The sequence below is a fragment of the Salmo salar genome, chromosome 09 (assembly GCF_965601325.2).
Source record: "Salmo salar chromosome 09, fSalSal1, whole genome shotgun sequence".
Taxonomy (NCBI): Eukaryota; Metazoa; Chordata; class Actinopteri; order Salmoniformes; family Salmonidae; genus Salmo; species Salmo salar.
The window spans coordinates 15,447,530-15,464,323 of NC_138299.1; the positions used below are offsets into that span (position 1 = coordinate 15,447,530).

Here is a 16,794-nt window from a genome sequence, read left to right on the forward strand (position 1 = left end):
GAGAAAGAAGTAGATTTATATTATGAGGGAGAGAAGTGCAGGTTCTCACCTTGGGCAGCCAGTGGTTGTAGGTGATGTGCTGCATCTGTGCGCCAACTATCTTCCTTGCTTCGTGGTAGATGGTGTCTCCGTCCCAGTGTGGGTTGAGTCGGAGCAGCTCTGTAGCCACGCGGTTGTGTTCCCTGAACCACACTGTGTGCATGGATGTCAAACCCAGCTGCTCGTTGGCCCTGTGGTCTCCAGCCAGAAAGCAGGGGATGGGGCTCTCGTTCTCATCCCTCATACACTCTGTCGGGGGCCCCGTGGCGAAGGGTAGCAGGGGCTTCCCAGAGCGTTGGACGATGCCCTGCCTCAGCAGACCCCTCTGACTGGCCAGGTCGCGGACCTCCTCCGACTCGTGGCGTGAGCTGCCGTACACGTTGGACGCGTCGATGTATGACGTCAGCTGGTTGATCTGTTCCCGTGGAAACACGCTGTTCATGAGGAGGGACGTCATACCGCTGCCGCAGACGGGGCTGGAGCGCACGAAGAACATGCAGCGTGCTCCGCTGCGCGCCTGCCGAGGGTCCCCCGGGGGGAACTGGATGGGGAAGCAGGGGGCGTCGTTGGTGCACACGTTAGTGCACAGCTGGCCGTCGGAGAAACGTGACTGGCTGAGGGCGGCAACGGTGGAATCCAGATCGTGGTCCAGGAACTGCCCCCACTGCATCAGCATGTGGGTGTAGCGGTCGTCCGGGGTAACGGTCTCCGTGCCGATCATGGTGGTGGAGACGAGGCGGGGCAGGGGCAGGGCGTGGCCGTGCTGCTGCCGGCCGCTGGCGCCGCGCGGCAGGTTGAAGCCGTTGTCGTAGACCGACTTGAGGAGGCGCTGGAAGGCGGTGAGGGAGGCGCCCCACATGGGGTGCTGCAGGTTGTTGCAGGTGCCGTCGTGGCTGCGGTACTTCTGGTGGAAGCAGATGTCAGAACAGTTGTTGAAGCGGCGGTGGGCCGTGCAGCCTGATAGGTTGGCGATGACATCCAGGAAGTGAGGGGACACCAGGTCATTGTAGCGGAACGCTGGGGACAGAGGCAGGGAAAATAGGTTTTAGTCAGGATATAAGGCTGTGTACTACACTGCTACATTAACGTTATAGTTCCAACTAACAGAGGAGACTGCCGATTGCAGCATGTAGGCTATTAATGTTTGCCCTGGCAATCTAAACCTGCATCCTGAGGGCACAGACTGAAGTTTTCCTCTGACATGTCCTGACACGCTGGGACATGTCAGAGCTCCAGCTCCAACGTGTGTGTGTGTGAGGGGAGCCTTGTGTAGCTCAAATCAATGGGGAAAAGTGAGACTTCCTGTCAGCAGCCAGCTGGCGGAGCAAACAGCAACACCCACCACCACCCCTCCCATCGCCCACAAAATCCCACCTCTCTGGTCACTCACAGAATCGATCCAGCCATACACAACCTGCAGGGTAGCAGTGCTAGGGGGTGTGCCAGGTCACATAGACATAAACCAAACAGGCTACATTGTTTTTGCTGACGGGCAAAAAGTTAGGGGCCAGTGTAACAATGAACACTTGACTGTTGTCATAACCAGTGAAAACACTGTGCCTGGCTCTCTCTCTGTCTCTCATCTGATGCCTGTAGCACCACAGGGTCCACTGGGCCTTATATCAGACAGTGTTCTCCACTAACTCACACAACTGGTCCATTGAGCCTGCATGGCTGTTAAACCTTAGCCACATTAACATGAGCATTTTATGTACCATAAATCCTTAATATGGAGGACCAGTCTCCTTGTTTGGGTCATTGGACACCTCATCTGGACCTGCCAAATCTGGGATGGCTTTCACCCATGGCAACTGACCACATTCGGCTGCCATTATACAGGATGACGCATGGGTAGTAAAATACTTTATGACCATCCAGTCAACTGCTCAGTGGTTATCTCACTGGCCCCGGGTCAGAAAGAGAAGAAAATGTAATGCAGATGTCTAACACATTTATCTACAGCCAGAGATGTTTTCAGAATCAACCTAAAGTAGCACTGTGTCTGTTGTCTCACCTGTGCCATTGGTGTCGACCATGAGGCCTTGGTTGACATGGTTCTGGATGAGGAGCAGGGTCTGCTCGAAGATCTCCCCCGCCCGAGCCTGCTCCACCGTGTAGGGGTCCCTGGGGTAACGGAATAGGGCGAGCAACTCGCCAGGGGTACGAGGATTTCTACATTCAGATGGGGAGAGAGGGGGAGAAAGAGACTATTACAGTATCACTCACCATGGAGAAGAAATAAAAGGCTGTTTACAGTAATGCTTCAATTCTAGTTTTACAGAGTTATTACTTATGACTTGTTTGTCATATGCTGATTTCTGTGTATCCTGTGCCTGCAAGTCTTTAGGATAGAGACAAAGAGAGATGGAAATGTTCACATCCCTTCTTTTTTCTTGCCAGGGAAAACAACTCTAATCTGTCTGACAGGAGTGAATGGTGAAAACATCCTTCCTGATCCAAATGACATGAGCACATGTGTCACGTCCTGACCATAGAAAGCTGTTATTTTCTATGGTAGAGTAGGTCAGGGCGTGACAGGTTTTTTTTCTAGTTTAGTTTTTCTATGTTGTTATGTTCTAGTTTTGTATTTCTATGTTGGGTTTTGTTTGGGATGATCTCCAATTAGAGGCAGCTGGTCCTCGTTGTCTCTAATTGGAGATCATACTTAAGTAGGTGTTTTTTCCACCTGGGTTTGTGGGAGATTGTTTTTGAGTTAGTGTATGTTTCAACTCTGCATCACGGTTTGTTGTTTTTTCGTTCTTTAGTTTATGTGTATGTATTGCATAGTTTCATATTGAAATGTGGAACGACACACATGCTGCACTTTTGTCCACTCCTTCCTACGACAATTGTGACAACATGAAAGACTTCAGACAAGCACAGTCAATAAAACTCACCGCACATTCTCCTCACCGATAACAAATGGGTGGGAGTGAAAAAACTAAACACTAGCTAGTTGATCTCATAATCCATCTCAAGTGTAGGTGTGTAAATAAACCTGCTTTCACTTCCTTATATGGGCATCACATTTCTTTCATACCATCCCAATGACTGCGTCATTATTTATGAGGTGCTTTGAACGCAGCCTTCATAAACCATGGCACGCATGCACGGACACACAAACACACACACACGCACAGATGCACGCAACCAAGCGCACACACGCCTTGGGTCAGTCCAAGCCAGGCAGGGCAATACCATGTGCTTCCTCTACAGGTGTCACATCTAACCCCAAATAAAAAAAATGGCTATCGTTTAGAGGCATACATGGCCAATGAAGCAAAGCACATTCCCGTTTCCTCCTTAATAACAACTCTTAACTTGTTATGGATAGGGGGCAGTATTTTCACGGCCGGATAAAAAACGTACCCGATTTAATCTGGTTATTACTCCTGCCCAGAAACTAGAATATGCATATAATTAGTAGCTTTGGATAGAAAACACTCCAAAGTTTCTAAAACATGAAGATCATCAAAGGTTAGTGCTGCATTTTGCTGTGGTTTTGTTTTTTGTGACATTATATGCTAGCTTGAAAAATGGGTGTCTGATTATTTCTGGCTGGGTACTCTCCTGACATAATCTAATGTTTTGCTTTCGTTGTAAAGTCTTTTTGAAATCGGACAGTGTGGTTAGATAAAGGAGAGTCTTGTCTTTAACCTGTTATGGCTAGGGGGCAGTATTTTCACAGACGGATAAAAAAACGTACCCGATTTAATCTGATTAGTACTCCTGCCCAGAAACTAGAATATGCATATAATTATTAGCTTTGGATAGAAAACACTCCAAAGTTTCTAAAACTGTTTGAATGGTGTCTGTGAGTATAACAGAACTCATTTGGCAGGCCAAAACCTGAGAAGATTCTGTACAGGAAGTACCCTGTCTGACCATTTCTTGGCCTTGTTGATTATCTCTATCTATTACAGGGGATCTCTGCTCTTACGTGACACTTTCTACGGCTCACATGGACTCTCAGAAGGCGGCAAAATGCTGAATCGTGGCTTTGCAGGCTCTGGCTGAAACAAAGTAGCGCGTTTGGATAGTGGCTGGTTACAGTACTGTGAGACTCAGGCTCGTGCCCGCGTCGACCGAAAGCTTTGTTTTCTTTCCTCTGTTTAGCTAAACGGAGATTCCCGGTCGGAATATTATCGCTTTTTTACGAGAAAAATGGCATAAAAATGGATTTTAAACAGCGGTTGACATGCTTCGAAGTACGGTAATGGAATATTTAGAAATCTTTTGTCACGAATTGCGCCATGCTCGCGACCCTGATTTACCATTTCGGATAGTGTCTTGGAACGCACGAACAAAACGCCGCAATTTGGATATAACGATGGATTATTTTGGACCAAACCAACATTTGTTATTGAAGTAGCAGTCCTGGGAGTGCATTCTGACGAAGACAACAAAGGTAATGAAACTTTTGTAATAGTAAATCGGAGTTTGATCAGGGCTAAACTTGGTCGGTGTCTAAATGGCTAGCCGTGATGGCTGGGCTATCTACTGAGAATATTGCAAAATGTGCTTTCACCGAAAAGCTATTTTAAAATCGGACATATCGAGTGCATAGAGGAGTTCTGTATCTATAATTCTTAAAATAATTGTTATGTTTTTTGTGAACGTTTATCGTGAGTAATTTAGTAAATTCACCGGATGTTTGCGGGGGGTATGCTAGTTCTGAACGTCACATGCAAATGTAAAAAAGCTGGTTTTTGATATAAATATGAACTTGATTGAACAAAACATGCATGCATTGTTTAACATAATGTCCTAGGGTTGTCATCTGATGAAGATCATCAAAGGTTAGTGCTGCATTTTGCTGTGGTTTTGTTTTTTGTGACATTATATGCTAGCTTGAAAAATGGGTGTCTGATTATTTCTGGCTGGGTACTCTGCTGACATAATCTAATGTTTTGCTTTCGTTGTAAAGCCTTTTTGAAATCGGACAGTGTTGTTAGATTAACGAGAGTCTTGTCTTTAAAATGCTGTAAAATAGTCATATGTTTGAAAAATGGAAGTTTTCGGATTTTAGAGGAATTTGTATTTCGTGCCACGCCCATCATTGGATATTGGAGCAGGTGTTCCGCTAGCGGAACGTCTAGATGTAAGAGGTTAAAATGGTGTAAAATAGTCATATGTTTGAAAAATTGAAGTTTTCGGATTTTCGAGGAGTTTGTATTTCGCGCCACGCCCTATCATTGGATATTGGAGTGGTGTTCCGCTAGCGGAACGTCTAGATGTAAGAGGTTAAAAGAAATATGTAGTATTTAAAGCATCCAAATCAAAATTGTTTGATATGCTAGTCATCCTTTTGGTAAACAGCCTTCAAAGGATCCCTGGACGTGCCAGCCAGTCACAGAGCACAAGGACACGTGACATAGAACTCACTGAGCTCTGTGGGCCCAGAGGCAACTTCTCTTCCTGGGCTTGTCATTAGAACAGAGATGGAAATCCCCAGCTAGCTGCTGTGTGTGTGTGTGTGTGTGTGTGTGTGTGTGTGTGTGTGTGTGTGTGTGTGTGTGTGCGTGCGTGCGTGCGTGCGTGCGTGTGTGCGTGCGTGCGTGCTGCGTGCGTGCGTGCGTGCGTGCGTGCGTGCGTGTATGGAAACATGCTCCTGTTAAACACATCATCAGTTCAGAAATGATAATGCAACAAAGTATCATAAGTTTGATTCCAACCTTCGGACTAAAAAAGGGATTTGACTTACCCATCAAACAGATGCCTCCTGGTGGATTCGATGGCACTGTCCACGTTGCGGATGGCCTCTTCAATAGACGAGGTCACAAAGGTGTCCCCTTGCCTACTCACTGGAGGCACTGCAAACAGAGAGGCACTGCTGTCACAACCAGTTTAAAAATCAACTAATACCGATAATAAAACGATAGAATGATCAGATGTTTCAACTGCGTATGTCATCCAGTATGTCATGGTCACGACAGCATGAGGTAACATGAGGTCAACTAAAGGTTTTAAAATCCTCTCCCCAGACAGCAAGTTAACTGGGTGATTGCCCCATATAGGGCTGGGCGCTTCTGTACATGCGTATCGCAACCCTGAAGACTGGAGAGAACAGAACACATTTCTGGCAGACTCTAGTGTAGTTCTATAGCGTGCCATGTAAAACATTGAGTGTCTGACGTGTGGGCTGCAGATCTGTCCAACATCAACCCATTATGGTCACAGTTCACTGGCAGCACGCTAGCTCGCATCTGCCACAAGACAGCACGCAGGCAGGCCATGGCAAATAAGCAACACTGGGGCTAGAGCTGAGGAGTAGGCCCAACCCATGGTGTTACATGTTACAACAACTGCAGTACAGCCATCACAAAGCCTTGGCTTGGCGAGTGGTAGGGTGTGTGAAGACTTTGGGTCTAGCCCAGCAAAAATAAATCTGAATCAGGTGTGTTAGAGCAGGGCTGGAACCAAAGCTTGCAGAGCCTATAGTTCTCCATGACTAGTGTTAGCATAGCTTAGCATACTCTAGCTATGTCTTACCTAGGACGGTGAGCACCATGGTAGCGGACTGGTAGCCAATGGGGTTCCGGGCGACACACTCGTAGCGTCCGCCATCGGCTAGACCCACGTCCTTGACCTCCAGGAAGCCCTCAGGGGCGATGTGGAACTTCCCACTTTCCGTCACCTGGATGCCGTCCTGCAGAGTTGCCGGGAGAGACGGGAGTTGAAAGGTAAGGAGGTGTGGACTAGTGTGGGGTTATGGGGTCAAACAGGGAACAACATTACCATAAAGGCTCACAGTAGGGCAGTGTCTTGAGTTACAATGCCAAAGTCATAGAGTCTGTCAGGCCTGACTGGGTTGGGTTATATGGAGTCTATCAAATCAGCTTGGGCTACATGGCTATGTTTTACAATAGGCTGTGATATTCTAGGCTGTACAAAATAACATTTTACATACATATATAATAATATTGGGAAAGTATCTAACAACCACTTCCTGATCTGAGCAGCCTGCCCTCCTCATTTCCCTTTCCCCATCCCTCCTCTCCCCCCAGGCCCCTGGCTATGCTAGCCTTGTTGCCACGGCGGTGGGACAACAGTGTTGCCGGTGACCAGGTGACCAGGTGTCTAACCTTGTTCCAGGTGAGGACAGGCTCGGGCTGTCCCTGAGCTCTGCAGGGAATCTGGACGTCTGTGCCAGACTCCACAGTCACGTCCCTTGGAGCATTTGTGAAAACAGGCGTTACTGATGATTCAGAAACATGTGTTAATGATTACATCAACGCTCGCAGCAGCTCACAGTGCAGTGCAATCAATCCCAACGCAGTGAAAAAACACTTTATCCTCCAAAATGTCCTCAGCATGTCAAAACACGCTAGCATGCGCGCGCACGCGATCTCACACACTCGCACACACACTGACAGATGCAAGCACACGCCAGCAAGCACACAAACACACGCACACAATTTTTTCCTCACATGTTTAAGTTCCAGGTCCTATTACATCTCTGTTGTAATTACATTAACAGGGGCCAGCGGAAGTTTTACATTCACACACAACACGCATCCAAGGCATGGACAGTCTACTCAGTGTGTCCCTGTGAACATGGATTAGACCACTGATCTCTCTCACACACAGCTGGGGAGGTGATTTTCCTCTTCCCAGTAAAAATTCTAACTCCCCAATGGCGGCTGTGTAACCCCTGCGGCTAGCCACCTGGTCATGGGAAGATACCATTCCCAGTTTGAGGAAAGACCTCTAAACTCTGAGGGATCCTGAGGTTTCAAGCAGATGAATTGTTCCCAAGCTATCCAAGTAGACTAGGAAAGTCTAGGCTAGGAAACACTACAACGTTCTGAACACACCCTATCACGTCAGGCAAAAAATACATGTACGTCAATGTAGCCAACGAGCCATCTTTCCCCCTGTCTGCTTACAGTGTGTCTCTTTCTCTGTCTGTATCGGCTTGTGTGCGTCGCCCTCTCGCTCTGTCTCGCTCGCTGAAAGTCGCACTGCGTCTAAGCAGCCATCACACACTAAAGTGTTGCTCAGAGGGTTGTCTTGGGGTTGTGTGTAAATGCTTTACAGTGTTGTAGGCCATTATATAACATGTGCTTTTCTGCATGTTAACAGCCATTACTAGATGGAAAACATGGTGCCATCTGGGATTACAGAGCGCCATGCTTTCTTGCCCTGCTCTGCTCCACGTCCCACTTACAACTACAAGCCTGTCATTTCTGTTTCGGAGAGAGAGAGAGAGAGAGAGAGAGAGAGAGAGAGAGAGAGAGAGAGAGAGAGAGAGAGTCACTTGCTTTGAGTACTATGTCGAGGTATAGTTTCTCTGATTGCAGGCTGAGACGTTGTGTATCGTCTCTCGCACCCTCTCGAGCTTTACTACCCTCGTCTCCTTTTAAAACGCCTATGAGCGCTTGGAGAGGCCCTTACAATAATACATTACAATCCTTTTTCCCGTCTAGCCTACATAAAGACGCAGTATAATTATCATGTCACAGATGGCATTCTCCTGATATTTGTCAAAACAGACATAGTGTCATTGGATGTTTCGAAAACTGCTTCAAACAAAATGTACTATAATTACCATTCTAGACCCAATTGTAATTTAATTCATTCCTAATTCAAACATCAGTCATAACAGCATGCAGACTGATAAAATATTCATACATCAGGCATAACATCTGGATCCTGTTAGGGTATAGAGTAGAGATCTGTTTCACCTCTCTGCTGGATGTTAAGCTGTACGGCTGTGCGCACCGTGCCCAGCGGGCTGACGGCCTGGCACTCATACTGGCCCTCATCATGGGGCGCCACGCGGGCGATCCTCAGTGTGCCCGAGGAGAGGACAAGGTGGCGTCGGTCCTGGGGCAGGGGGCTGCCCCCCCGCGTCCAGGCGATGACGGGCTGGGGGTAGCCGCTGGCCTCACAGGTGAAGTCCACCGTGTGACCCTCCAGCACCGACTGGTCCTGGGGGGTCACTGTGAACTGGGGGGTCGCTGGGCAACAGGAACGGCAGGAGAGTTAGGCACAAACAAGTTAGATCGCATTCCCTGAAATTGTGCTGTATAAGATGCCTGCAATTCATGCCAGACACAAACATCTGTACCATTCAAATACAATTCACACTTATGCTTCCTCATTGAAAGCAAATGATAATGTACAGTTGAAGTCGGAAGTTTACATACACTTAGGTTGGAGTCATTAAAACTCGTTTTTCAACCACTCCACAAATGTCTTGTTAACAAACTATAGTTTTGGCAAGTCGGTTAGGACATCTACTTTGTGCATGACACAAGTCTTTTTTCCAACAATTGTTTACAGACAGATTATTTCACTTATAATTCACTGTATCACAATTCCAGTGGGTCAGAAGTTTACATACACTAAGTTGACTGGGCCTTTAAACAGCTTGGAAAATTCCAGAAAATGATGTTATGGCTTTAGAAGCTTCTGATAGGCTAATTGAGTCAATTGAGTGAATTGGCGGTGTACCTGTGGATGTATTTCAAGGCCTACCTTCAAACTCAGTGCCTCTTTGCTTGACATCATGGGAACATTAAAAGAAATCAGCCAAGACCTCAGAAAACAAATTGGAGACCTCCACAAGTCGGGTTCATCCTTGGGAGCAATTTCCAAATGCCTGAAGGTACCACGTTCATCTGTACAAACAATAGTACGCAAGTATAAACACCATGAGACCACGCAGCCGTCATACCGCTCAGGAAGGAGACGCATTCTGTCTCCTAGAGATAAACGTACTTCGGTGCGAAAAGTGCAAATCAATTCCAGAACAACAGCAAAGGACCTTGTGAAGATCCTGGAGGAAACGGGTACAACAGTATCTATATCCACAGTAAAATGAGTCCTATATCGACATAACCTGAAAGGCCGCCCAGCAAGGAAGAAGCCACAGCTCCAAAACCGCCATAAAAAAAGCTTGACTACGGTTTGCAACTGCACATGGGGACAAAGATCGTACTTTTTGGAGAAATGTCCTCTGGTCTGATGAAACAAAAACAGAACTGTTTGGCCATAATGACCATCGTTATGTTTGGAGGAAAAAGGGGGAGGCTTGCAAGCGAAGAACACCAACCATGAAGCGGGGATGGCAGCATCATGTTGTGGGGGTGCTTTGCTGCAGAAGGGACTGTTGCACTTCACAAAATAGATGGCATCATGAGGAAAAGTATGTGGATATATTGAAGCAACATCTCAAGACATCAGTCAGGAAGTTAAAGCTTGGTCGCAAATGGGTCTTCCAAACGGACAATGACCCCAAGCATACTTCCAAAGTTGTGGTTAAATGGCTTAAGGACAACAAAGTCAAGGTATTGGAGTGGCCATCACAAAGCCCTGACCTCAATCCTATAGAAAATTTGTGGGCAGAACTGAAAAAGCGTGTGCGAGCAAGGAGGCCTACAAACCTGACTTGGTTACACCAGCTCTATCAGGAGGAAGGGGAAAAAAATCACCCATTTTATTGTGGGAAGCTTGTGGAAGGCTACCCAAACCGTTTGACCCAAGTTAAACAATTTAAAGGCAATGCTACTAAATACTTCTGACCCACTGGGAATGTGATGAAAGAAATAAAAGCTGAAATAAATCATTATCTCTACTATTATTCTGACATTTCACATTCTTAAAATAAAGTGGTGATCCTAACTGACCTAAAACAGGGAATTTTTACGAGGATTAAATGTCAGGATTTGTGAAAAACTGAGTTTAAATGTATTTGGCTAAGGTGTATGTAAAATTCAGACTTCAACTGTACATTGTTGCTTAATATCTTGGTCCATATACACCAAACAGTCAAATGACAGAAGATTACAAACAGATGTTTGCGACTCTCTCTAAATGATGACTCCAACGTGCTACTCACCCTGTACGATGATGTGAGCGGTGGCGTGGATGGTGTCCACATTGTTGGAGGCGAAGCAGGTGTACTGCCCTCCGTCTGCCTGCACCACGTTCTGGATGAACAGCCCCCCAGACGGGGTGATGTTGATACGGGCGTCGGTGGGCAAGGACGTGCGGTCCCCCTTGGTCCAGGAGACCCGGGGCTGGGGCTGGCCTGTAGCACTACACTCAAGGGTGATACTCTCCCCCACCAACACCTCTGTATTCTGGGGGTGGATCACAAAACTGGGCCGCGCTGGGGGAGGTGGAGGGGAAGGAGAGGAGGAAGATTGAGACAAAGTATCTAAGAGATAACATAGGTGGAAAGAAGTCTATTCTTTCCTACATAAATCCAAGAGTTGTTCCTGACCACTTGATCTGACCAGGACAAACATGTGGCTCTACACATAACCATATCATCGGTCAGGTGTGGAGGAACAAATGAGAAGGAAGCACAGAGCACACTTACATAATACAGCCCACTCAGACAAACTCTGTTGATATCTGACCCCTCCCCCACTGCTACAGTGGGCCCGGGGCTATAGGAAATATGTACACTGTCTGTCCTCTCGTTTTCAAATCAAAGAAACAGGAAACAGTCAACAGCTGTTCTCAGAGCAGTTTGTAAGTAGAGTCGGCCCAGCAACCATCCGTCACCCGGACAATGACCCCTGGTCATCTGGAGACAGCCAGGCTAATCTCTCGGGGTGAAAGAGGTCGTCAGGGGAACAAATGAGGTTGTTGAGCGAAATGCTTTTCTCATGGAACACAGCGTGATTTGTTCGCCCGGCAGCTTGGTGCGACCTCTAAATTATTAGACTTTTGACCTAAATGGCAACCACACTATTCTCTACAATATGCACACAGAGCTATGGTGATTGCTGTTTCAACCCCCGCTGTTTGAGCTCTCTCCATTGAACAGAATGCTTTTTACCACACGCGTCTTCTTTCACTGGAATGGACCCTGTTTGAATACAATGAGACTTTGTTGAAGCAAATATAATTGGATAAAGGAACGCTGTACAGTGTTGAGCTTGCAGGAAGTGACTTCTTCAGGGAAGAGACAAAGGAAGGATATTTAAATATTCCAACATGTTACATAGTGTGAGAGATTGGTATTTGGTATTTTATTAGGATCCCCATTAACTCCTGGGGTCCACACAAAACATGAAACATGACATAATGCGGAACATTAATAGACAAGAACAGCTCAAGGACAGAACTACATCAATAAATTATTATTATTATTTTTTTAAAGGCACACATAGGCTAAAGAGCATCTCTTTATTACGGACAGACCTCTCCCCGTCTTTACAACCATTGCATCTATATGTTTTGACCATGGACAGTTTACAATCTAAGGTAACACTAAGTAATTTAGTCTCCTCAACTTGTTCAACTGGCACACCATTCATTACCAGATTCAGCTGAGGTCTAGAACTTAGGGAATGATATGTACCAAATACAATGCTCTTAGTTTTAGAAATGTTCAGGACCAGTTTATTACTGGTCAGTGGCCACCTATTCCAAAACAGACTGCAACTCTTTGTTAAGGGTTTCAGTGACTTCATTAGCTGTGGTTGCTGATGCGTATATGGTTGAATCATCAGCATACATGGACACACATGCTTTGTTTAATGCCAGTGGCAGGTCATTGGTAAAAATAGAAAATATTCACTCACAGGGGGCTCCAAAGTATCTGAGTGTGACCTGGGAAGTCTTGACCTCTCCAGCCACGTTCTTGGCCATGCACTGGTAAACTCCCTGGTCCGTCTCCCGTGTGTCCTGGATCATCAGAGTACCGTCCTCCAGCAGGTTCAGACGAGAGTCGTCATGCATGTTCAGAGCATTACTGACAGGGAGAAAAATAACAATTCCAAATTCATGTGCGTACAATATGTTTTATTTAAAGAACTAAAATAGGATGCATTACTGAACAAAAGTTGAACGACCATTTCAACGTCGTTGTCCTCATTGGAGAGCGGGCCTTACTTGTTCCTGAGCCAGATGATCTGTGGTTTGGGGTTTCCCTCGGCCCTGCAGGTGAAGTACACCGTGTTCCCCGATGTCACGTCAACATCCTGGGGCTCTGACGTAATCCTGGGCACCTCTGCACAGGAGAGAGGGAGAGGAGGATGAGAGGAGGATGAGAGGAGGAAGAGAGGAGGATGAGAGGAGGAAGACAGGAGGATGAGAGGAGGGTGAGAGGAGGATGAGAGGAGGAAGAGAGGAGGAAGACAGGAGGATGAGAGGAGGAAGAGAGGAGGGTGAGAGGAGGAAGAGAAGAGGAAAAGAGGAGGATGAGAGGAGGAAGAGAGGAGGGTGAGAGGAGGAAGAGAGGAGGAAAAGAGGAGGATGAGAGGAGGAAGAGAAGAGGATGAGAGGAGGAGACAGAGACAGGTTGAAGAGAACACAATAAAGCAACCAGACCAGCCACATAAACACAGGACCATTTCCTTTCAGGACAAGAGTCATGTCTCTGTTCTCTGCTGGTCTGATAGGACTAGGGCCAGAGTAATGGGCCGGAGGGAGGACACTGCTCTCCTCAGATTGACCCTGCTGAAGGCCCTGTGATGTGGGAGCTTCTCTGTTTGGGACCAGGGATGGAAACAGGGGCACACACACACCCACACACAAATCACCTCATGTGAGGAAATAGTTGAACTGCTCCACAAATAAGTCAGCCAGTGACCCTGTGTGTGTTAGGACATAGACTTCAGGCTGCTGCCTAGACTTCAGGCTGCTGCCTCCTCAGAGACTCTGTCCTCTCTGGCAGACTGGCACGTTTAGGTGCACATACCTCATTCCCTCCATACACACACAGGCGCGGGCACACAAACACACACAAACCCCTTTGTTTACATGTGGCAGACACATTTATTAGAGAGCATAGAGTAGGCCCTCCAGTCCAACAGCTCTCTCCTAATGCACAAACCATGCACATGGGACAGGCCAAGGCATAAATCTGTCTGCTCTGGGCCTTCCAGGTCTTCCACCACTACCAACCAGTCCAGCAGTCCAGCCAGCAGCTGAAAGCAGACCGATGGGAAGCAGTAACCTCAGACTGTGTTTAACCTCGCTTCTCTCTCTCACCACCAGCCCATTAGACCACATTGGCACAGGGCATTAATTACACTGTTTGCTTCCCTTAACTCCAAACATGGAAACCCAGCCCTGGCCCCTGCTCCTCCATAGGTCCAGGGCACAGAAGGGACAGGGAAGGGAAGGAGGCCAGTGGGTAGCCAGGCCAGCAGGGAGGTGGCACTCCATCCACAGGCCCTGTTGTTTTGACAGCTGCTCGGCCCGCTGCACATTGTTCCCTCGTTTATAGGGGGAATGGAGGAAGAGCCGGGGGAGAAAAGGGGAGAGGAGCAGAGAGGAGAGAGAGGAGGGGAGAAGGGAAGGGAGAGGAGGGGATGGTAGAGGAGAAGTAGAGGAGGAGAGAGGACGGAAGGGAGAAGAGGGGTGAGGAGGAAGTGGGGGGGGAGTGGAATGGTTCCACTATGTTTAAAACAGACAATCCTCCCTGGTGCCTTTGCTCCACACAGACAGACAGACAGACAGACAGACAGACAGACAGACAGACAGACAGACAGACAGACAGACAGACAGACAGACAGACAGACAGACAGACAGACAGACAGACAGACAGACAGACAGACGGGGATTCACTAAGCAAGAAAAGTCAAAGGCATCAAATTAGCTGCAGAGGCTTGTGTAGTTTTTATAACGTAAACTGACAGCTGCTGCCTGCCTACCCCACAATGGCTGTTACTGAGGAAAGAGAAGAGGGCATGATGAGGGTGGTAAAACCACTCTGATGTAACAGGAACAAACTGGCTTAAAAGTCAATTAGGGAGAGAAAGACTCCCTGGCCTAAGTACTGTATACAGTAGAGGTCGATGTGGCCGATTAATTAGGGCCGATTTCAAGTTTTCATAACAGTCGGTAATCAGCCTTTTTGGATGCCAATTATGGCCGATTACATTGCAATCCATGAGGAAACTGAGTGGCAGGCTGACCACCTGTTACGCGAGTGCAGCGTCAAAAGGACATTGTGGCTGCAATGAGCCAACGTAAGTTGCTAGCTAGCATTAAACTTATCTTATGAAAAACTATCAATCGTCACATAATCACTAGTTACAGTAACTACACATGGTTGATGATATTACTAGGTTAACTAGCTTGTCCTGCGTTGCATATAATCAATATGGTGCCTGTTAATTTATCATCGAATCACAGCCTACTTCAATTTTGCCAAACGGGTGATGATTTAACAAAAGCACATTCGCGAAAAAAGCACAATCGTTGCACAAATGTACCTAACCATAAACATCAATGCCTTTCTTAAAATCAATACACAGAAATATTATTTTTAAACCTGCATATTTAGCTATAATAAATGCATGTTAGCAGGCAATATTAACCAGGTGAAATTGTGTCACTTCTCTTACGTTCATTGCACACAGAGTCATGGTATATGCAACAGTTTGGAACGCCTGGCTCGTTGCGAACTGTGTTTCTTCCTAACAAAAGACCGTAATTAATTTCTCCGAATTTTACATAATTATGATATAACATCGAAGGTTGTGCAATATAACAGTGATAGTTAGACTTAGGGATGCCACCCGTTTGACAAAATACGGAACGGTTCCGTATTTCACTGAAAGAATAAACGTTTTGTTTTTCGAAATTATAGTTTCCGGATTTGACCATATTAATGACCAAAGGCTCATATTTCTGTGTGTTTATTATAATTAAGTCTATGATTTGATATTTGATAGAGCAGTCTGACAGCGGTGGTAGGCAGCAGCAGGCTCGCAAGCATTCATTCAAACTTTACTGCGTTTGCCAGCAGCTCTTAGCAATGCTTAAGCACGGCGCTGTTTATTAGGCTGGAAATACTAAAGTGCCTATAAGAACATCCAAAAATCAAAGGTATATGAAATACAAATGGTATAGAGAGAAATAGTCGACGCGTCATAATTCCTATAATAAATGCAACCTAGAACTTCTTAATTGGGAATATTGAAGAACTGGGAATATTGAACGACCAGCTTTCATATGTTCTCATGTTCTGAGCAAGGAACTTAAACGTTAGCTTTTTTACATGGCACATACTGCACTTTTACTTTCTTCTCCAACACTGTGTTTTTGCATTATCTAAACCACATTGAACATGTTTCATTATTTATTTGAGACTAAATCGTTTTTATTTATGTATTATATTAAGTTAAAATAAAAGGGTTCATTGTTCATTCAGTATTGTTGTAATTGTCATTATTGCAAATATATATACAAATCGACCGATTAATCGGTATTGGCTTTTTTTGGTCCACCAATAATCGGTATCAGCGTTGAAAAATCATAATCAGTCGACCTCTAGTATACAGTAGGCCTACACATTTAATTGTTCTGCAAGACAAACATATATCTCCACTCCTTTCCTTTCCCAAAGGACTAGCGTAATGGAAATAACCAGACAGGCATTTCAACACGTTTAATCTGCCCTGCCTTGGATGGTTTTATGGGGTTCCATTGGTGGCTTTCAAGCTTCTATTCTGCCAGCCTCACCCATCTATCCATCCCTCATACACATGCATCACTTTCTCAGTTAACTCACCCTTCCTTCTTTCCCCCACCCAACCCCAAAACAATCACAGCAGACAGGGACTTGGTCCCTCTATCCAGCTCTTCCAATCCACACTCCACCCATCCATCCGCCACACACGCCCAGGACACGGAGGCCTGATGGGCTTAGCAGATGCTGGCTGCAGGAGGCAGGCTGCTAGGTTCTAGGGCTCAGAGCAGTGGCAGGGGCTCCTGTCTGACATGCTACCCAGCCCAGGACCACAGCTGCTGGGTTCGTGGTGGAACAAAAGTTGGTTTACC

General features: G+C 46.4%; 1 protein-coding gene across 2 annotated transcripts in view; it reads right to left on the reverse strand.

The window, feature by feature from the left end:
• LOC106610765 (peroxidasin) overlaps positions 1 to 16,794 on the reverse strand; it is an 83,449-nt gene that overhangs the window by 20,306 nt on the left and 46,349 nt on the right. For both annotated transcript variants that reach the window (XM_014210306.3, XM_014210305.3), the window contains 9 exons: positions 12,895 to 13,012; positions 12,585 to 12,754; positions 10,886 to 11,158; positions 8,727 to 9,002; positions 7,125 to 7,237; positions 6,532 to 6,688; positions 5,744 to 5,852; positions 2,054 to 2,211; positions 50 to 1,056 (listed from right to left, as the gene is read on the reverse strand). In XM_014210306.3, the coding sequence (XP_014065781.1) occupies positions 50 to 1,056; positions 2,054 to 2,211; positions 5,744 to 5,852; positions 6,532 to 6,688; positions 7,125 to 7,237; positions 8,727 to 9,002; positions 10,886 to 11,158; positions 12,585 to 12,754; positions 12,895 to 13,012 (2,381 nt within the window). The remainder of the gene's footprint in view (positions 1 to 49; positions 1,057 to 2,053; positions 2,212 to 5,743; positions 5,853 to 6,531; positions 6,689 to 7,124; positions 7,238 to 8,726; positions 9,003 to 10,885; positions 11,159 to 12,584; positions 12,755 to 12,894; positions 13,013 to 16,794) is intronic.